General features: G+C 44.2%; 1 protein-coding gene across 2 annotated transcripts in view; it reads right to left on the bottom strand.

The window, feature by feature from the left end:
- Positions 1-22,829, bottom strand: part of LOC147022986 (uncharacterized) — a 52,082-nt gene that overhangs the window by 22,737 nt on the left and 6,516 nt on the right. The window contains exon 5 of one of the 2 annotated variants that reach the window (XM_085887988.1): positions 4,180-4,398. The exons of the other annotated variant lie outside the window; for it this stretch is intronic. Within the exon in view, the coding sequence (XP_085744114.1) occupies positions 4,180-4,398 (219 nt within the window). The remainder of the gene's footprint in view (positions 1-4,179; positions 4,399-22,829) is intronic. 2 annotated transcript variants of the gene reach the window in all.

The raw sequence follows: 22,829 nt of genomic DNA, 5'->3' as shown, positions 1-22,829 counted from the left end.
TTCTTTGTTCTGGGTCCCGTGGTTCGTAAGCTTTTTGCTTCGGCAGTTGGGGGAGTCCGCGTGAGTTGGTGGAGGTCTGGGTTCGAGTTGGGTCGCGTCTCATCGAGTCGAGTTGATTGGTAGGTCTGAGTCAGTCTGGAGAGGTCGGGGAGTCGGGAGGAAGCCAGAAGCCAAGGAGCTGCGTGGAAGTCCGGGCGTCGCGAAGGAGACTCGAGCTGGAGGCGCAGCCTTGCCTGCTGTGTCGTGCAAACCGCGCGTTCGTGTGGAGAGAGCCGGCGAGAGCTCGCCTGCCACACGGAAGGCCCGAGCTCGCTCAAGCGCGTTCGTGTGGAGAGAGCCGGAGAGAGCTCGCCTGCCACACGGAAGGCCCGAGCTCGCTCAAGCGCATTCGTGTGGAGAGAGCTCGCCTGCCACACGGAAGGCCCGAGCTTGACCGCGGCTACGCTCGCTGCTGTGGAGACGGGACGTCGTGGGTCGCCCAAGCAAGACACCACGAGGGTGCAGGTTACCTGCAACAGTCTCATGGGACTCGTTCGGTCTGCCAAGTCCCATGCCATAAAGACCCAAGAGGTCCAGTCTGACCCCATTGCCTTTGATGGGGTCTTTTTCCTGCTTTTCTTTCGAATGAATGTTGTGGCACCGAGTCCCGTAAGTAAAACTGTGTAAGTGACTGTACATTAATAATTGCTTATAGACGGTTGTAGCGCTTTGTCTTGCCCGCGTGCCGTGCCGCATTCATTGCTTCTTCTGTATACGTGCATGTTGGTGTTTTTGAATGACTGCATGATTGTTCCTGCATACGTAGAGTAAATAAATGTGCTGGTTTAAATGTTAACCCGTTCGTCGTGTCCTCTTTCCCTTATTGGAACGCCATCTTGCCTCGTGGACTGATTAGTGGGTTTTAAACACCCGTTTAAGAGAATCGGATCCGGCGAGGTTGGCGATAATACCCGCTCGGTTATCGTTTAGAACGGAACGGACCGCTTAAGCGGTTCGTGTCCCAAGCCGACCTGCGTCGAGGTACGGCTACCCGGTCGGCTTCCCGCGCAGGTACTTAGGTATATCGAATTCGGCGAGTAACCCTATCTTGCGCGGGTAGACAATTGGCCTTGGTGGGGTTGAAGACACACCCGTGACAAGGTTGTGGCGTTGTTCCAGAAAGTCACGACTGGATTGTCCATTCGGTGGGCGAAGCGACCGCGATTGGTTAGACGCGGTCGTTCGCATGCCGGGCGGGTGCGAATTTTACAACGATATATATATATATATATATATATATATATATATATATATATATATATATATATATATATATATATGTATGTATCTGCACATCTGATCTCATTTCTGATATTGAGGGACTCCATCCATTGTTGGGAGAGGAGAAGCAGCATGTCCAAGGTAGAGTGACCTGGTCTGAAACCAAATTGATGATCTGAGATGTGATTATCAGAGAAAAAGAATGATTTAATTTCATTGATTAAGATTATACTTTCATTTTTTATGATTATACTTTCACAATGAAGTTTCACAACCCACTCGAGGTGCTTTGCTGCTGGAAATTTATGATGCACCAAAACCTCCTGTGAAATGTTCCTGCTTAATTTTTGTTTCAGTTGTGAAGGGCCTCTGCAATAATCAGCACAGAGTAGCAGTAGAGGCAGGAGCTGGAGATGGAAGAACATGAGCAAAACTTGGAGAGCTGGAGCACTGAGGGCAAGCTGGGGCCATTACATTGATACCAGCTTTTACTCTCTTTGCTAAAAAGTCAGACCAGTTTCTACATAAATGAGAGCTGAGATAATATTTGCTTATGAGCCTTCATCTTTGGAACAAAGGCAGGAAGAAACCTGAAAAGGACAGTTGGGGATGACATTCAGTCCACTTGAAGACATCATGTGAGGCATGACTATTGGGGAATTATCTCGTGATATTCCCTAAAACTGAAACGTGCACCCTGCTGCAGATGGTACAGCAGGGACCAAAGACAAAATTGAATGGAAAATGAGCTAATGCCACATATTAATGAACAGACCAGAAATAAACACAAATGGGAACATTATTCAGCACTCGCATTTGTGCAATTCAAACAACTTGTTAATGGATCAATATCCAATAGAGCGTACTGGAATGAGTAGACATACTTGCATTTTAATAGTGCGTACTCTAATTCATAGATGTGCTCACATTCCAAGAGCACGTATTTAATTAGGAGTCACACTCACGTTCCAATGGTACATAATTAAGACATGTAATCACATGTCAATAGTACCTAATTAAAAGACATACTCATGTTCCAATGGTATGCAATGAATAGACGGAATCAAATTTCAATAGTACTTAATTAATAGATACATTCTGTGTCGATCAACAGACAAACAAACTAGCCAGAATTTCGTTCAAAGAACGAAAAATCTTGCCGAACCGAAGCACGTGAAGCGCAAACTGAAACAAATACTTGTGACACATTGATCAGAGTCTATCTCTCGGCCTATAGAGACTTGTGGAAAGAGTCTATTGATAATGATCTTAAGATTGAAAACTACCAATAATATATGGATGCTAGAGAACGTTCTGTTATCGCAGGAAGCATTTTTGGTTCCTTGACAAACAACAGATCTGGAAAGCGCTCATCAAGGGCTTTCATATGAGGTATTGCTCGATATGGTACCTAAGATTTGAAAAATTGACCTTGGGGTCAAAACATTTCGACCTCAGGCGCTAACCATGAAGGTCAAGGCCGTTCCTCCACCAAAAACTTATCAGCTGAGCGCTAAACCATATGCTACATTCCTACAAAGTTTTGAGAAGATTTGACCAAAATTAGGGTTTCGTTGAACTCCATGATTTACCACAAAGTGACCTTGACCTTTGACCTTGACCATTATGTGTGCTGAAGGGTATTCCAATAATACTATGATATGTGTAACCACAAGAGTTTTCAATGAGAATTGCGCTCTACAGAGTGATTTAAAGGTGAAAAATAGGCGACGACAAACACTTTTATGAAACAAAGTGACAAACAAACAAATAAACAAACAAATAAATAAATAAACAAACAAACTAACTTACCGACCGATACAATCTTGCCGAAAATTTCGGCAAGATTAACAAGAACGACGTCGTCCAGAGCATGATGCTTGCGAATCCCTAAAACAAATTGGATCATAAAAATAATTGGTGATTGAATCCAGTGACCTGATAAGTGACTGAGACATGAAAATCCTCTTCAAATTTCAAGTCAATCAGATGAAAATTGAGAATTTTAGAAATTGCAACTAACTTGTTGACCTTTGACCAATGTCGACCTTTTGGCCGATGTTGAACTCAAAATAATTAGTGGTTGAATTCAGTGACCTGAGACATGAAAATCCTCTTCAAATTTCAAGTCAATCAGATGAAAATTGAGGAATTTAGAAATTGCAACTAAGTTGTTGACCTTTGGCCTATGTGGTGGATCTTTTGACCTCAAAATCAAGAATGTTCATGTTTATAACCAACTACACCATTTTGTTAAATTTCCTGAAGATCGGTTAAAAATTGTGACTTGTATGCGATTGATATACAGACAGAATAACGCACACGACCAACCAATATACTTGAAAAATCTTCGCTTTTCACAAGTAACAAACGGGCCGCACCAAATCCCTCGCTTCTGTTGAGGGAAAAAATTGTCGATGAAACGGACATACAGTATGCCCGATGGGATATTTGTCACTGCCCCACCATCATTGTCGGTTCTGCCAAAACAGTTTCTTTCACAAAGGTTACAATTCTTCATGAATTGCCACTCCCATGCAGGATACTTGACTAAAGGAGAAGGAATTTGAAACTGGAAGGTAACAAGTAAATAGTTATTTATCGTGCTGGCAATAGCTCGCATACTCTTCGTGAAGGACACCATGGGATCTTCAACTTCCACCAACTAATACCGGCAGATAGGATGCCCAGTTTAACGTCCATCCACGGGACGGCACACACATGGATGAATCACCATTCCTGTGATACTGATACATTGGGATGACAACTTATAGCTGGACAATGGACATATTCTGTTTCGCTTGTAGTGTAATTATACGTATTTGCTAATAGATGACAGCTTACAGTACAATTCTGTTTTGGGCAATATCCAAGACTGAAATTCTATTTCATTGTGCAGAAATGAGATTGTGTACATACCCGGAACATGAACTTCAATACTTGCTATGATTTTCCTTTCTTCATTGATCCTAACATTGCAAGTGTACGTCCCAGAATCTTTGATTGTTGGATTGTAGAGAGACATCGACAGGTTCCCTTTCTTCAATTGCTCTTCCGTGATATCATAGTGATCTTCATCCAACTTCGCAATGGCGATCCGTCCAATTTGTATCACTTCTATGATGGTATGGTTTATTTCTTTAATATGATGGAGAGGTTGGAAGGGGAGAAGGGGAGAAGGGTGAGAAGGGGAAGGGGAGGTTTTACTCAATTTTATTCCAGTTCATAAATTGTACATTTGTGAGATATTTTAAGTTGGTAAAGTACATTGCCCTCACCTCTGTTGTTCAGTAGTAAAATAAAGGTTAAATAGCATTGTATCAATAATTATAGAGGGGTAGGTGGCAGGATCGGTTTCAATATTACAGCAAGGCATCTAAAATGTTGTGGGTTCAATTTCCAATGATAATAGCAGTTTCAAAGGCTGCCAGAAACAACTCTTCCAATCATAATTGTTTTTAAATTCAGGAATCGAGGCTGATTGAAGTGCACAACAGGGGACAATGGATCAAAGGACAAAATTGAGCAAAGGAAAAACAGTGTGATGACATTAAACGGGTGCACCACAGCACAAGTAGAGGAAATGTCAGAGAACGCTGAGAACAGGGTCTTGTCCAGTGTAATAAAGCTCAGTGGTGGATGTGTCAGAGTCGAGCTGGTGGTGGGCAAGCAGACCGGAAATCCTGTTGGGAAGAACTCGAGACAATGGAGAATGGGGGTATGAAAGAATGGAGGAGCTGGGTAAAGAGGTAAGAGGGCAGGAGGAACATTGCAGAAGCCTCACTCTTGAAGAGAGAGAGAGAAAAATAGGTGTGCTAAAAAAACTACAAGGCCACTAACATAGCTTCATTAAGCAAGAAGATGACTAGTTTTAGGTTTCGTGATATATTGTTGTTACCTCTGCCACCAAAGGTAAAGGAGGTTATGTTTTCACCCCTTTCTGTCTGTCTGTCTTTTTTCTGTTTGTGTACAGGATCTGTACAGTGTTCAGATCCGGCTATGAGAAGTTTTTCAGTGATTTTTCACAATTGAGAGTTTGTGCTCAACTGATATATAGCACAATATCTCAAAAAGTTGTGGACGGATTCGGACGAACCTTGGTTGGATGGACCGGTTGGATGGACCGGTTGGATGTGTGGCAAGGCTGAATTGATTCGATTTTGGTGAAAATCTGAAACCGGATCTGGATACGAGGTTGATTTAATTTTTTAAGTGATTCTTCACCATTGAGAGATCGGACCAAAAACGATATAGCACTATATGGCACAGGGATTCTTAACGTTTTTAGTATTGTTTCCCCCTTTGAAATTGCTGAATAATATTTCCCCCCCACCTCATTATAAACAGTAAATTAATTTTAAAAACTAAAATTTATTCAAAAAATTATTCCAATAAATATTTTCATTAAAATATTGATACACAATTTATTGCATAACATTAACAGTCTTATATTATTTTAACATTAGCATTCCTAAAATCAGTATTAATTTTTCATCGCCTGGGAAGCGTATTCGGATGACGTATTCAACGCAATAAATAGTTTGAAAATTGTTCAACCTAAAAAATAATTTCCCCCCTGAAATCCAAAAATTTTCCTCCAGGGAGAAATCCACCCCAGGTTAAGAATTGCTGGTATAGCATGATATTTCAAAAATGTATTGGGCCCGATATGTTCTCGTGGATCATGCATTACGTGGCGGAGGTATGTATGCGCTCTACCGAGTGCCCTTCTAGTTTTGACATGTTTTTCTTGCCACATAGATTGAATTGACATTTTGTGATTTATGCCAAAGAGTCGATAAAATGGAAAGTAAAATATAATTTACTTGCCACCGGAATGTAAGGCGTGCACTTCCGTCCTGGCTTCCATCGAGACAGGTTGTGGCAAGCAGGTCGATGCGTAGACTCGTTGGAGCGGTGAAGACTTAATTTGTATTGATTGATTTAGAGCGTTAAAATATCTCAAGAATGTCTGTGGTACCAACCTATATGTAATCCTGTATAAGACATAAAATGTCATAGCCCCCGTTGTTTTAGGAATTTTGCTGTGACGCTCGGTCTCCGTACCTGAGGGTAAGTGTCCCGCAAGTACCCGGAGGGGAGCACGGTAAACAATTAACACGATCACTCTAAACGTTTCTGTCTGCTGGTAACCAGGTGACACCAGTGCACAAACATGAAACAGAAGGATAATTAAAATGCAACTTATTAATTCCTACTGTCTATGGTTCAAGTGCTAATATCATTCCATAAGATTCCATCACAATGATTCATCACCAGCCCTCAAAATCTGTAAAATTCCCCACAGGAATACAAGTCATGTTCAATGCTTTTAATACTTACTCAGTTACACACATATGTTTAAATGCAGTTTTTAGCTCGCCTGTTCGAAGAACAGAGAGCTATAGCGATACCCCCGGCGTGAGCGTCAGCGTCAGCGTGAAAATGTTAAAGTTTTTGGTGCAAGTTATTTCCTTTATAATGTTTTTATGTACCACACTATTTTTTACTGATTACAATATACAAATACATATATTGCTTTAAAATTATTTGGATCAGATTTCACTGCAATGCTTTAAAAAAATATTATTAGACTAATCTTTTAAAAACCATAAATGTATAAACAGGCGAGCATTGGGTGGCTTTGACACCAACTCTCTGGTATATATTCCCACAACTCTTAGAGAGGCAACTTTTCACTCATGGGTTTTTCAAAAAAATGCAACACTTTGACAAGATACGTGCTGTGAATCAGTCATTCTCGCGCACTTTCGAAGCAAGCGTGAAAGCACCAGACGGCATACAGATGCTCATGGCGTGCAGTTGGTGAAAGGCTAGCCGTGTGTGGTGAGCGAACCCTGCAGGTGAATTTCCTGTCAGTAAGGGATCACGCTGGGCCCTATCCATGCTGTGCCGTGAGACGGAGGGTGGGGTGACCTTGATACGAGATTCCCAGAGAAGTTGGCGGAATGGAATGTCAGCATGGATGACACCCTCAGTGTTGCGTTGTTTCCTCGTGAACTCAACCAGTCGGCCAGCAGGAAGAACCCACACCCGCGAAGGTGCAATGGGTTACACTTGGGTCTGTTTTCAATGTGCGCACTATGGTACAAAGCTCACAAAGCCATCCCAGCCCGCCCCTGCCGTGTACAGCTCGCTTTGGAAAAACAAACTTGACTGCACTCAGCCGCTCCAATGGCCCTGCACTCTGCTGGAGCTGGATCTCTGGTCCACCTCTCACATCCTGCTCTGCTATCGAATGCTCACCGCTCACCTTGTATTGTAATGACACAAGGTCAACTCCGAAACCAGGTGGCAGTCTGGATTCCAACACTGACCAAAACTTGATCATTGGCTCAGAGCATCGTATTCCATTACAAATCTTTCACCCAGTCCATTTCCGTCCAATGTAGGTGTGTAGCTGTCGTGTTACTGGAATGTTGTAGCTTCAACAAAAGTTATTCTCAAAGTTCTGTTGACAATCCATTACAGGACTGAGATGCCACTGACGCATTCAGCTGTCTGAACGTATCCTTTCCCCCAGGACCGACAATACTTATTTCATTAAGTATAGGCATAAACAGAAACATTTAAAGGACATTACCAGAAAACAGACTAAAAAGAAAACCACAAAACTTTTCATTATGCTCTCTTCAAGTGAAATTCACACAAAGTGAATGAGGTAAGGAAGAAGCACAGTCTTATGTCAGGTCAGGTTAGATCTGTGACCTGCTACAGGTACCATGTAAACCTGTACTAACCTGTTCCATGGTCGGGTTGTCGGCGACTAAACCGTCTCCCCCACCAGGTTTTCTGGTGAGGAGGGTGTTTGGATATGGACACCCAGCAGGATTAAAAACAAAACCTGTCAAAGGGCGGAGGGGTTCCTTGTGAGCCAACGGCCATCCATGTCTAGTGCCCAACTGTGTCTGCGGACGTCCTCCTGTAGTTGGGTTACTTTTAATTAGGAGGTTGGTGGCAGGATTTGCACTCCGGCCACCGTAAAACCCTTCATTCTGCAAAACACAAAAACGCAAAAAAATCTGAAAACCCACTCCGTGGGAGTACCTCCTGTGCAGCTTCCCTTCACAGGGCAGCTCACGGGATGATGGGATTGGGGCAAAGCCTTCATGACCCCCAATCTTTGATGAAAGGAGGGAAACCACGGGGTAACATCCCTGGGTCCGATTGCAGGAGAGTGTGTCGGAGTGGTGCTGAGGTGTCGTCCACCAGACAGCGATGTCCTTGGGTTAACCTGAGGCGGTCCCTTCAAGTGGGTGCCTGGAATGTCCTATCCCCAAGAGAGGATGATCACCTGTCTCTGTTATCATCTGAGCTCAAGCGTTTGGACATCGGTATTGCAGCACTCTCTGAGGTTTGGAGACCGGATTGCGGCGAGATAATGGTGGGTGGTTACACCTACTATTGGTCTGGTCGCTGTGATGGTTACCATACTCAAGGAGTTGCTGTAGCTGTGTCCAATAAGCTAACCTCAATGATAATCGAGGTAACACCGGTCAACGAGCGTATTATGAGACTAAGGATTCATCACTCCTTCGTTGTCATTTCCCTGGTCTCTGTCTATGCTCCGACTGAGGCGAGTGACCTCACCGTGAAGGACACATTCTACGCCACACTCGAGTCTGTGGTTGATTAGTGCCCCAGACGAGATACACTTCTAGACTTGGGATTTCAATGCATCAACTGGAACTGATAGGGATGGTTATGAGGTGTGTGTTGGTCCCCATGGGTCAGGAACTATGAACCAGAATGGCACTAATTTCCTTGACTTTGCAAGAAGTCATGGACTTAGGGTGGCTGGTTCATGGTTTCAACACCCACAAGCTCATCGCTGGACTTGGTATTCCAACGCTGGCAGTGTGGCAAAGGAGATTGACCATGTCCTCGTTGACGGTCGCTGGAGGATGATACAGAACTGCAGGGTCTACCGGAGTGCTCAGTTCCTCAATACTGATCACCGGCTTGTTGTAGCAACTCTAAAGCTGCACCTTAAATCCTGAGAATGGTACCATCCCAGCCCAGGCTGGATGTTGGCAAGCTCAAGGATGAGAGAGTAGCTGAGGAGTTTGCGAACAGGCTGAGTGGACATTTGGGGGGGTCTGGGTGCTTTGGGGGGTGCTGAAGTGTTGTGGAGTGCCTTCAAGACCACCGTCCTTGATGTTGCCGGTGGATGTCTTGGAACTCACCGCAGGGCAAAGAAGAATTTTGTCTCTCAAGGGACACTGGATACCATTGACCAGAGTCGCAGGGCCAGGCTGAATGGCAGAGCTGAGCTGTTCAGGGAGCTGAGGCGTAAAACTGTACGTGCACTGAGGGTGGACAAGGAGGCCTATGTGCGAGGAATCTGTGAGGGGGTAGATCATCACCTGTGGACAGGTGATTCTCGTCCCGCTTACAGGGTAATTCGTGCATTGTGTTCATCCAAGCCCATCCTTTGGAGCACTGCAGTTAGAGCAGAGGGTGGTGGGCTCTTGACAGAGGAGTCTGAAGTGAAGGCCCGCTGGGCCGGTTACTTTGAGCGGTTGTACCAGGCTGATCCCCCAGCTGTCGAGTTGGACGTCAAGGGTGTTACAATCCCTGTTGCTGACCCTCCAATCAACTGTGGTCCACCTTCGCTTGTGGAAATACGGGCTGCGGTGAACCGGTTGAAACGGGGTAAAGCTCCAGGGATCTGTGGCATCCATGCTGAACTTCTCAAGGCTGGTGGAAATGCTGCACTCGTGTCGTTGCATGCAGTTTTGTGCTCTGCTTGGAACACAGGCATCATCCCAACTGATTGGAAGAGGGGCTTTGTTGTCCCTCTCTGGAAAGGGAAGGGTGATCGCCAAGACTGCAACAACTACAGAGGGGTGACGCTGCTCTCAGTGCCGGGCAAGGTCTTTGCTCGGATAATTATTGATAGAGTTCGCCACCATCTGCTTGAGCACCAGCGTCCAGAGCAGTCAGGCTTTACACCAAAGAGGTCAACGATTGACCGTATCCTTGCTCTTCGTTTCCTCGCCGAACGCAGACGAGAGTGTCGGCAGGGGCTGCTTGCAGCCTATGTTGATCTCTGTAAAGTGTTCGATTCAGTGAATTGGGATGCCCTCTGGAGGATTCTTGGTCTTTGTAGGGTGCCACCAAAACTGATCGATCTGATGTCTGAACTCTACTCTGGTACTGAGAGTGCTGTGAAATGTGGTGGTACCATCTCTGACTTTTTCCAGTTGTTACTGGAGTTCGTCAGGGGTGTGTACTGGCCCCCACACTTTTCAGTACTTGTATGGACTGGATTTTAGGTAGGATGTCTGAGAGATCAAGCTGCGGTGCATCGTTTGGGAATGTCAAGATCTTGGACCTTGATTTTGCAGATGATGCAGTCATCTTTGCGGAGACTTTAGACATCCTCTTGGGGGCCCTCGAGGTGCTGAATGGGGAGTCAGAGCCGCTGGGATTATGGGTTTCTTGGGTCAAAACTAAGATCCAGGCTTTCAATGACATCTTGGATGCTGCTGTCCTGTCTGTGTCTGTTTGTGGTGAGGATGTTGAGGTCGTGGAGAGATTCACTTACCTTGGCAGTGATATTCATGTCACTGCTGGCTGTGAGCCAGAGGTCAATAGACGTCTGGGTCGGGCCTGCGGAGTCATGGATTCACTGGATCATGGGTTGTGGTGCTGCCGGTGCCTGTGCGGGAGGACGAAAGTCTGAGTCTTCAAGTCCTTGGTGCTTCCAGTCTTGCTCTATGGATGCGAGACTTGGACTCTGACCAAGGATCTGAGACGGAGACTTAATTCCTTTGGTACCAGGTCTCTTCGGAGAATCCTTGGCTATCGCTGGTCAGATTTTGTGTTCAACGAGCGGTTGCTGAGAGAGACTCGGATGAGATTTGTTACCTGCATAGTCCTTGAGCGTCAGTTGCGGCTGTATGGACACGTGGCTCGTTTTCCTGACGCTGATCCTGCTCACCAGATTCTCTCAGCGAGGGGGTCTCGTGAGTGGAGGAAGCCAATGGGCCGACCACATGCCTTGTGGTTGCAGCAGGTTGACCAGCATCTCAAGGAGATGGGGATGGGTCTGGCATCTGCCTGGTGGATGGCCAGACGGAGGTCCCTGGAGTACCGGCGGAAAGTGGACGTAGCGACGCGCTGTTTTGGCACATGCTCCCATACCTGACCTGACAGTCTAATAGACACCTATCAACAAAGTCAATTCCGATTGGATGCTTTTTTCTGATGCGTCATCAGCTCCCACCGGTCTAGGTGGGAGAAGCCTGTTAAGTGTTCAGCTCTCCATTGGAGGTTGCAGAATCTGAATCGGGGCACCTAAGGCTGTTGCAGAATCCGCTTCATCAATATCTGTGATTGTGAGATGAGTTTGTTTTCCTCTTCATCTTTGCCCAAATAAGCAAAGCGAGTGGTCAAACTCTTTTTGCCGACATAACATATTGTCCATGGAATAGATAAATGTCACTTCTAGCATTTGGAGAGGTGTTATACTTCGTCCTCTACCCAATATTTTGAATGCATCCACTTTATACTGTTCAGCACAGTTTGCATTCTCAATCAAATGCTGTCCAATAGCAGATACACACGACGTTGGGATTGATGCTGGGACTTTCCTACAGGCACTTACTGGCTGCATTTGTATACCAATAGTGTTTTTCTTGATGGAGAAAGGGACGTGCTCTTTGATTCTGCCTTCATACCCAGCATCACACGGCACTTGTAGTTCTGCCTACATACTGAGCATCACACCGGCACTTGAACTCGGAAATAATATTACTAAGTTTTGAGGCAGGCAGAACATCCTTCTTAACTGCAGGAATCAGACGTCGAGACTGAGAGGTGAAAATCACTCTTGGATTAACAGCCAGATACGTGTTTGAGACGCATCTTTTGATTTGTTCCTCATATCTTAGCGGCATTTTCCCTTTCCAAGGATTCTCGATGTAGACCAGGCACTTTTCAGGACCCTTCTTCTGTTCATCTATAGCAGTGAGGAATTTGCGCATTAACCTCCTGATGATATACTCAGGATATCCATTCTCACTGAGGATGCCGGCAATCTTGTCCATCTCTGTCTGAAGCTTGGAATTGGAACATATCCTCAAAGCTCGACTCACCAACCTTGTGTCTCGTTGAACTAGAAGAATCCCTTCAAGTATACTGGCAGGTGAAAGTGGGCTTTCTAGAGATGGATATGGTAAACCATGATGCAGATCTCTCTTCCATGACGTCCAGAAAGGGTAAGCAACCAGAACGTTCCAATTGGGTCATGAACTTGAGGGCAGGATGAAGAGAATTCAATTCATTCAAGAAGCAGTCACAGACTTCACGAGATTCATACAGGCAAAACATGTCATCCACATATCTATAAGCATAAGATTGGGGATTGAGATACCTGCAATTTGGTCAACTTCTGCAGTTCTTGATAGCCAACAAAAATGTTTGCTAACATTGGGCCCAAAGGAGAACCCATGGCCATCGCATCAATTTGGATGAACAAAATGTTATTAAAGCTAAACTTCACATCTCCTTTAGCCATGTTCATCAATTCCACAAAGACATATTCAGAAATTGGTGGATGCTAAAGTTTCATGTGATATTGCAAATGTGTGCATATATTAATGGTCTCTGTCAAAGGGACATTTGTAAACAGGCGATCAATATCAAAAAAGAACACTTTCTCCAAACCAGTTGGACACATCTCCCTTCTGGCATCAGCAAAAGTGAAAGAATCTTTGAAGACAAACCTGGAGGCCGACTTGAGCACTAATTGCAGTAACTCTCCCAGCCATTTCGCCAGTTGATGCTGTGCAGAGCTGACCATGGACAGAATTGGTCACAGTAGAACATTCTGCTTGTGAATGTTTGGTAGACCCTACATTTTCGGATGAAGGGAGCCTCCCAGCTGGATCCTCTTACAATATTCCCTTGACAGTTCACCACGTTTATGCAGCTGGAGAAACCTCGTCCGACAAATTGAGAACATGCTTTGAAGAATCACGAATGATAGTACCAAAACGTTTCACCTTGAAACGATCAATGTTTCGATCGTTTCTCTGTCTTGCAGCCAATTCGACATGGTCATCAGTCTTTGCTATATATCTACACAGGCGTACCATGTCAGAGGACAAAAATTCCCGTGCAAGCCGCCACTCTGTTCGCAAAGCATGACGTAGACCCAAGGATCGACGTTGTGTTCTCCCAAGTTCATCCTGCAAAAACATGCACTCAACAGAAGGACTTAATCTCATTCTGGAATGTTGAATTATTTTCTGAATAAACACAGGAACGACCTTATGGTGGAGACAGGCCTGGAGATATGTCATGGTCAATTTGCCTGTCGTCCTACATTTTCCATGTAAACAAACCAAGTTGTTTAACTGCTCCACCTGTGGACGTAAGTACCTGTTTCTCAAAAAATGAAAAAGATGATTACTCATCAGAAGAGAACATCCAATCAGATTTGACTTTATTGATAGGTGTCTATTAGACTGTTCTTCTTCCTTACCTCATACACTTTGTGCGAATTTCACCTGAAGAGATGACAACGAAAAGCTATGTGGTTTTCTATTTCGTCATTTTTAATGGTAATGTCCTTCAAATGTCTCTGTTTATGTCTATATTGAAGTTTTGTAGTACCAAGCATCTTTATATTTCATTAAAGTTGCTTTTTACACAGAACACCTTAGCATTTCAAATTATTTAAGATTCATACCAACCTGTAACAGCTGCACAAAGTTGAAAGGCGAGCCCATATTTAAGTGCAACTAAAATGGCTGCCAGTCTCCCAGTGGCCATCTTTGTTCAGATCACAGAATAAAGTGGGTTGCACGTGTTTGTCATCATGTGCTGTGCTTGTGCCAAGTTTGAACAAAATTGGACATTGCGTGTGTGAGAAATGGTCGGGGACACATTTCAGTAACAAAATGGCCACCAGTCGGCCATCTTAGATCTGATCTCGAAAAACAAATGACGTGCATATGGAAGCCATCATTCATTATCCGGGTGCCAAGTTTGACCAGTTAAACACGGCATGTGTTTTAGCCAAGGAACGCTCACAAGAGGCTGGCAAAAGGATTCATGACTGGGTAGCACCAGGTGTACCGATTAAATTTGGGGACCAAGTTTAACTGAGGAATCACAAACCCAGGGGGTGCAACAAGATCCAGGATAGATGGTAACCTGAACCAAACTTGGTAATTGACCAGACAAATTCTGAGATTCCTGTATTCCGGATATGTCGCAAGAGGGGTATTTGGCAAAGGCAAAGTTGTCCACAGAAATTGGTTAAAGCCTTGTACGTTTCCTATGAATGTCCTCAAAAGGAGTATGACTAGGAATGGTGACAACACAAATAACATGTTTTTCAGCAAGAAGACACTGTTTGGGTTTATGTGCCTTATTTCCCTGCACAACGTGAAAATGAAAGCGCTCCTCATGTGGACTTTACCGTTCATGGTGATGCACCGGCAGTGGAGGGTCAAGTAAAGGGTTAAGGAAGACAGTCCAAAGTAGCCTACCACATTACCAATTGACAGAATGACCGAGTCCCTTAGAAGATCTTCTCGCTTGATGAGAGGAATCCGACCACAGATGTTACTACACAGTGTGGGAGCTGAGGTTCCCAGGGATAAGCCTCAGGCTGAGGTCTTTGATCCTGTTACTTCTTGGTTTTCTTCATTTCGACTGTCCGCTGACATGGGGACATTGTCAAGTTAATAGGGGAAAAATGTAAGAGAAATAGTTTTTGTCACGATAGATTAAGCTCTCGCAATAGATCCTTGTTTTGGCATATTTTTATTGCCACAGATTGAATTGTCATTATGTGATTTATTTGATTTATGCCAAAGATTTGATAAAATTTAAAATAAAATTTAATTTATTCACTGCCGGAATGTAAAGGCGCTGTCACACCTTGACGTTTTCGCCAGCAATGGCAACGTATAAAAATGTATGTAAAACGTTGGCGTACGCTGAAGTTTTGAGGTTTTTTAAAAAAAGTTTTGGTCATATTCATAACATGTTGGTCGTATGCATAACATATTAGTAACGGGCACAAAACGTTTCGTTGTGTTATAGATAACTTATACCAACGAATGCTTAGCCTGTTGTCGGCGTTCACAACCTATGCCCAACGATAGTTTAACTTAGGCATAGCGCGCTGCACGTATTGGCGACGAACTCGTGGCATAGCCTGTTAAAAACCTGCCGCACGCCGATTTAAATCATAACTGCCTGAAAATTGGAAGTGTCAACATCGCAGTCACACCTTGACGATTTAGCCAGCATATGCCGACCGATGAAAAATGTGTGTAAAACGCTGGCACACGTCGAATGGTATGGGTAAGTTGTGTATATATTAGGAGCACGTTGAAAAACGAGGAAGTACGCTGTCATATTCCATGGTACGTCTAGTACGTGGTGAAATTTCAAGCATGCTGAAAATTTTACAACGTACTTGACGTATGGCTCACAAGTTCCGCATACGCTGGCATAAGTTCTCTGCACGCTCCGCGATCGTTGACACACGTTGGACACACATTACTTGTAAGTTACTCATAAGTCGAAACACGTCGAGGTAATGTTTAGCATACCCGAAACTTAATTTTTAACCTATGAGTAACGTGCTTTGAACCTATGAGTAGTGTACTTTGAACCTATGTGTAACGTATCTCAAACGCACATTGTCGTATGTAGACGAATTTGATTGACGTCTTCAGGACGACCACAGAACTTACTGAACATGCTTCCAACTTACATCTACCGTATAATGGTGATTTGGCAGCGTTTAGGGGAATTGGTATATACAAATGGGCTTCACAAGAGGAACCCGTCAGTGTTCCAGACTCCATGTTGAGTAGATGTCAATGTCAGTAGTATCAGTATCAGTAGTAGTAGTAGTAGTAGTAGGTGAGCGTGGTGGTAGTAGTAGTAGTAGTATTGGTAGTAGTAGTATGTCCATGTCAGTAGTAGTAGGTGAGTATGATGGGGAGGGTGTGGGTGATGATGGATCCTCGTTGCGTCCACGAATAGGAGACTACTTTGCACCATTGTTCGATGTTCTTTTCGGCTAATTTTTTTTTTCTCATTCCCACGATGAACTATTTTTTTGTTTCAGTTTTAAAAGTATTCAAAACGACTTGGACAAATACATAATGTACTAGTAATGAACACAGAACGCTTCGATAACTTATACATAAGTTATTCCAACGATTGATTAGCGTGTTTTAGGCGTCCACAACCTATGCTCAACGATAGTCTAACGTATGCATAGCGTGGCAGCGTATCGTCGACGATTACGTGAGGTTTTCTATTCATAGGCTGCAACTTCACTTTTAATAAATGGCTGTCACTCGCCTATTGTTTTTGGACGCTGGTACTCTGCAATTGAAATTGTTTCCATTGAACGAGTTCAATCGCTTCCACTGGACTATTGAAATGATTTAATAATAATGCTTGGTTATCCTTGGACCCACTCTGGCTAGCAGCTCGTCGAACATCGCTGGGGGCATTCGCAGGAAGTTGATGAAGGATGCATGGTCCTCGTTCCGGAGTTCCACCATGAGCTGGTCATATATGCCGTAATGGCGTCGCCTCCTGATCCATGGTCTCACCCAGTTCCTTCTCCTCCGCTCACGTCTTCTTCTCCCGGCTCTATTGGCACGCAGCTGGTGCAGTGTCAACTCGATGAAAAAATGTTGATGTTCGAGGACAGGAAGGTATTATCATCTCAGCCTTGCCGTATCCTCCATCTCTCGGAATGACATGGACATGTACTCACCACGAAGTCTAAAAAAAAAAGACGGGTTCCTCTTGCGAAGCCCCTTTTTATATACCAATTCCCCTAATCGCTGCCAATACGCCATTATACGGTATCTGTAAGTTAGAAACGCGTTCATTAAGTTCTGTTGTCGTCCTGAAGACGTCAAGTACGTCTACGTCTTTTTCAAGTAACATGTTGTGAAGTGTGAACAACGTTCGTGTAGCGTGCTTACAAAACGTTACTCATAGGTTAGAAATAAGTTTCGGGTACGCTAAACATTACCTCCACGTGTTTCGACTTATGAGTAACTTACAAGTAACGTGTGTCAACGATCGCGTAACGTGCCTACAACTTATGGCCAGCGTAGCGGAACGTGCGAGTCATACGCCGGCATACGTCGTAAAATGTCAAGCATGCAAAAATTTGAGGACAACCCAAAAGTACAACGTTTAAAGCCAGCGTACTACGACGTATGGCAGTGTTTTTCAGCGTGCTCTTAACGTATACAAAACGTACCCATAACGTATTCGACGTGTGCCAGCGTTTTAGAAAAATTTTTCATAAATCGGCATACGCTGGCTAAATCGTCAAGGTGCGACAGCGGCTTAAGGTGTGCATTTCCGTCGAGACAGGTTGTGGTGGGCAGGTTGGTGCATGGACTCATTGGAATGGTACATAGAGTGTCTTCAGAAAGTATTCACACCCCTCGACTTTTGTCACCTTTTGTTGTGTTGCAGACTGAATTTTAAATGGATTAAGTTTAATTTATTTTTTGTCATCAATCGACACAAAATACTCCACAATGACTAAGCGAAAGTGTTTTTCGAAATTTTTACAAACCAATTAAAAATGAATAGCTGAAATCAATAAGTACTCAACCCCCACCCCCCCCCCCCTCAAGTCAATACTTTGTCAAACCACTTTGGCAGAAATTACAGCTTCAAGTCTTCTGTATCAGCTTTGCACATCTGGATTTGGGGATTTTCTTTCATTCTTCCTTGCATATTTGCTTAAGCTCTGTCAAGTTGGATGGGAAGCATCGCTGAACGGAAATCAAGTCTTTCTATCGATTCTCAATGGGATTGAAGTCTGGGCTTTGGCTAGGTTACTCAACGACTTTCACGTTCCTGTTGTGAAGCCATTCCGGTGTTGCTTTGGTTGTATGCTTGGGGTCATTGTCCTGGTGGAATGTAAATCTTCACCACAGTCTCAAGTCTTTTGTACTCTGAAGCAGGTTCTCCTCAAATATTTGCCTGTATTTGACTCCATTCATAGTTCCCTCTTTCCCTACAAGTCTCCAAGTTCCAGCCACTGAAATACATCCCCATAGCATGATGCTGCCACCACCACGCTTCATAGTGCGGATGGTTTTAGATGGGTGATCAGCTGTGCTCTGTTTCTGCCAGATGTAGCGCTTTGCATTCAGGCCAGAGTTCAATTTTCATCTCATCAGACCACAACATTTTTTGCCTCATGCTCTCAGTTTATCATGTGCCTTTTTTTGCAAATTCCAGGCATGCTGTCATGTGCCTTTTTCTCAGGAGTGGCTTCCATCTGGCCATTCTCCCATGAAGCCTAGATTTGTGAATTGCTGCAGAGACTGTTGTCCTTCTGGCAGGTTCTCCCATCTCAGCCAAGGAACTCTGTCGTTCTGTCAGAGTGGTCAATGGGTTCTTGGTCACCTCCCTGACCAAGGTCCTTCTTGCCCGGTTGCTCAGTTTTGTCAGATGGCCAGCTCTAGGAAGAGTCTGGGTGGTTCCATATTCTTTCCATTTCCTAATGATGGAGCTCACTGTGCTCTTGGGAACTTTCAACACATTAGAAATTGTTTGATACCCTTCCCCAGATCTACGCCTCCTCACAATTCTATCTCGGAGATCTACGGACAGTTTCCTGGACTTCATGGTAGAGTTTCTACTCTCGCATGCAATGTCAACTGTGGGACCTTATATAGAAAGGTGTGTTTCTTTCTAAATCATGTCCAATCAATTGAATTGGCCACAGGTGGACTCCAATCAAGTTGTGGAGACATCTCAAAGATGATCAAAGGAAATTGGATGTACCTGACCTCAATTGGGAGTATTATAGCAAAGGGGTTGAATACTTATTGACGTAAGACATTTCAGATTTTCATTTTTATTTAATTTGTAGAAATTTCTAAAAAAAACAAAATTTCACTTTGACATTATGGGGTATTTTGTGTCGATCAGTGACAAAAAAAAAAAATTCAAATTCAATCCATTTTATATTCAGGCTGTGACAAAATGTGACAAAAGTCGAGGGGTGTAAATACTTTCTGAAGGCACTACATGTACGGTCCTCATGCGTTTCCTGCATGTTTGGAGCCTGTGAGGCTCAAATAACTCTGCTTGGGGACGGAGTGTTCTGTTTCAGAAGGGAAATTATTTCCCTTTGTTGTTCAGCCAACTGTTTTATGAGTTCAGGGGTTTCCCCCTCATTCGCAATTGGGACAGATGCTGAAGCTCTACACACATGGTGGCTAGCATATCAATCGTGGAAATTAAGTGATCAATCAAAGTGGCATGATGTGGGAACCCTGGGGGGGATATACATGACACAGAAAACGAGAGTTGATCTCAACCTCGGCAGCCAGTGTGGTCTTAATCTTAACCATACACATTCATATTCAGTAGTAACAGTAATCGTGGGTAGAGTACAAACTGGCAAGTCTTTCTTCACATACAATGCCACAATGTATGTGGCGATGGTTTGTGAACATAAGATAGTCATCAAGTGTCAATTGTTCATCTGAAATGTCAGGCATTTGCCAAGTTTCTGTTGTATCAGCAATGTCAATGTCACTGTCTTTAAGTAGAACACTCAATTCATCTGTTCTATACACTATCGATCTGGCATTCATTCAGCAAAGAAGGATGAGCAGATTTGTTCATTGGCCAAACACTGACTGGAACCAAGCACCACACTCTGGGGTTGTGCAGTCACTCATTGATGCTCCTGTTACCAATGACAATACCGATCTTTCATTGGAGATGTCTTCCACCTCGTCTACCCCTTCGTGTCTTTTCTTCACGCCATACCGAGTTGTCTGATCAATTGGTGTCAATAGATGGATCATTCAATACTCGCAGCTGGTTTCCTGAGTATGACAATCTTTTTGAACAATTCGTTTGAATTTTTGAACAATTCCCTCCTCCGGTATGACAGACCTGAGCCTCGTCCTCGTGGAGGAGTTGCTCTCTTCATCAAAGACTCTATTCCTCACTCTCCATGCACTGCCCTCACTCCCCCACACCCCCAGGAATACCTCTGGCTAAGGCTTCCCTCCACTCTCACCTCATGTTCATATGTGTGTTGTACCGTCCATCAAACAGTGATGACTTCATTTACATCTTGCTCTCTGAAAACATGGACCAACTTCGATCTTCTCATCCCAATTCTCTATTCCTCATATGTGGTGACTTCAACTGTCATCATGCCAGTTGGCTGGGTGTAGATACCTCTCTCACCTGCCATGGCACTTCAGCAAAAGACTTCTGTGACTCATTGGGACTGACAATCTGTCAACTTCCCGATCTGGATCTCAACCAATGGTACTCCATTTCTTCTGGATCCGATTTTGACCAAATTCCGTGAAAATATCTACTGTTCTTCCTCTGCTCCAAACGGTTAATCTAACCACATGCGTGTCAAAGTAGACGTCTCTCTGGCTGTTAGTGGAGAACCACCTCAGCACCACTGAGTCAGGCATTTCACTCAGGCCGACTGGCAGAGACCTCAAGCAGCCATTAAACTTATTGACTGATCTCCCATCTCTACTTCCTCCGACATCAACTCATCCTGGGAATTTTTCAAAAAAACTTGCTCTCTCTCGTGCACAGATTTACCGCATCTCGACGTCAGTTGTCATACCCCTCATCCCAACCATGGTACACTGAAGCTTGTGGCGAGGCAGTTGTCCTGAAACAACTTGCATTTGCCTCATGGAAGGCTAATCCAACTGAAGGCAATGTCGTTTCTTTCCACAAAGCTCGTAACAAGTGTGTCTACCCTCAGGAGAGCCAGAAAAAATATCTTTCTAAACCCGTCTGAGTTCAAGTCTGAAGTCAAACCTGTCTCCATCCTCCAAATTCTGGTGGTGTCGAGTTCAGTCTGTTCCTGGTGAATGTTCCCCCTCAAACCCCTCCCTCACCTCAAATGGTCACACGGCTGACATCACGTTAAAAGGCTGAATGCCTAAACTCCGTGTTTGCTTCTAAATCTTGTGTCCCAAACCCATCACTTTTTGTACCCACCTTACCCAGTCACACACAGCTGTTCCTGGACGCTGTGTCCTTTTCTCCTTACAAGGTGGAGAGTTTGCTGTCAAACCTCGACTCAAATTCTGCAACCAGTCCAGATGGCATCAGCCCACGTATCCGAAAATCCTGCTCTGCTGCTCTTGCTCACCCTCTTTCTGTTCTATTCACCCTTTCATTTGCTCAAGGTCATCTGCCTTCAGCTTGGACATCAGCAAACATTACTGCTCTGCATAAAAAAGGTGCAAAAATAGATCCCTGCAACTACAGACGAAACAGACCAATTCTCCCAATCATCAGCAAGGTTATGGAATCCCTCATCACTCAGACATTAAATCCTTCCATTTCTCCAATGGCTTGATTTCCAATCATCAATTTGGATTCAGACCAGGTCACCCTACCCTGGATATGCTGCTTCTGCTCTCCCAACAATGGATGGAGATCCTCAATGCCAGACATGAAATCAGAGCCACCTCCATAGACATATCGCGTGCCTTCAATACGGTCTGGCACCCTGCCCTGCTCACCAAACTCTCTATGGTATCCAAGGACATCTCCACTCATGGCCCGCAGACTTCCTCTCCCGTCGCAGCCAACGTGTGGCCCTTAATGGAGTTCTCTCATCCTCTCTTCTTGTCCAGGCTGGAGTTCATCAAGGTAGCGTTCTGGGCCCTGTTCTTTTTCTGGTTTTCATCAATGATCTGTCCGACTCTCTGGAAAATCCTCTATATCTCTTTGCTGATGAGTCCACCCTCTGCCGTACCATCTGTCATCCCTCAGACCGGCAAGCAGCAGCTTCTTCGCTCTCTGCAGATCTGGATAAAATCACAAACTGGTCCAACACGTGGAACATATGTTTCAATCCTGACAAATCTCACACTCTCACTATGTCTCTCCGAAAGGACTGTTTGGAACACCCCCCATCTACTTTCTCAACAATCCTGTGGAAGAAGTCCTTTCTTTCAAGCTTCTGGGTCTCACTATCTGCCATGAATTTTCCTGGGAAAGCCACATTTCAAACCTCGCCTACAAAGCCAGTTGCTGACTGGGAATCCTCCTTTGTGCAAAGTCCTTCCTCGGCCCACCTGAGCTCCTGACCACATACAAAGTTTTCGTCTGCAGCCTGATGGAGTACTGCTCTCCCCTCTGGGTTGGTGCTCCTGCCTCTCACCTTTCTCGGCTTCTCGCTGTAGACATCAAAGCATTTAGGATCATTGATATCTCCCGCAGTGAGGCTGAGTATTTGGGCCTCTCACTCTCTCTGCTCTCATTCTTGTGAGGAAACTGATATTTGTACACAATAGTGACCAAGTCATTTGGTTATGAATGGTATATTTGATCTAATGATTAATCAATTAATGCATTATTTAATTTTTTTAGATTAATTAATTAGTTTTTAAAAAGTTATTGATTCGAACGAAACGGTGGTGGTTTAGGTCTGCTATGAGCCAATTGATGAAGGAATTAATTATTTTACGATTATTATCTGTGATTTAAAAAAAGCAATTAATCAATTATTGTAC

This window comes from Eptatretus burgeri, chromosome 7 (genome assembly GCF_056783735.1).
Source record: "Eptatretus burgeri isolate ZD-2024b chromosome 7, Ebu_testis_v1, whole genome shotgun sequence".
NCBI lineage: Eukaryota > Metazoa > Chordata > Myxini > Myxiniformes > Myxinidae > Eptatretus > Eptatretus burgeri.
Note: the sequence above shows the minus strand (reverse complement) of the source record. Positions and strands in the feature narration are given on the sequence as shown.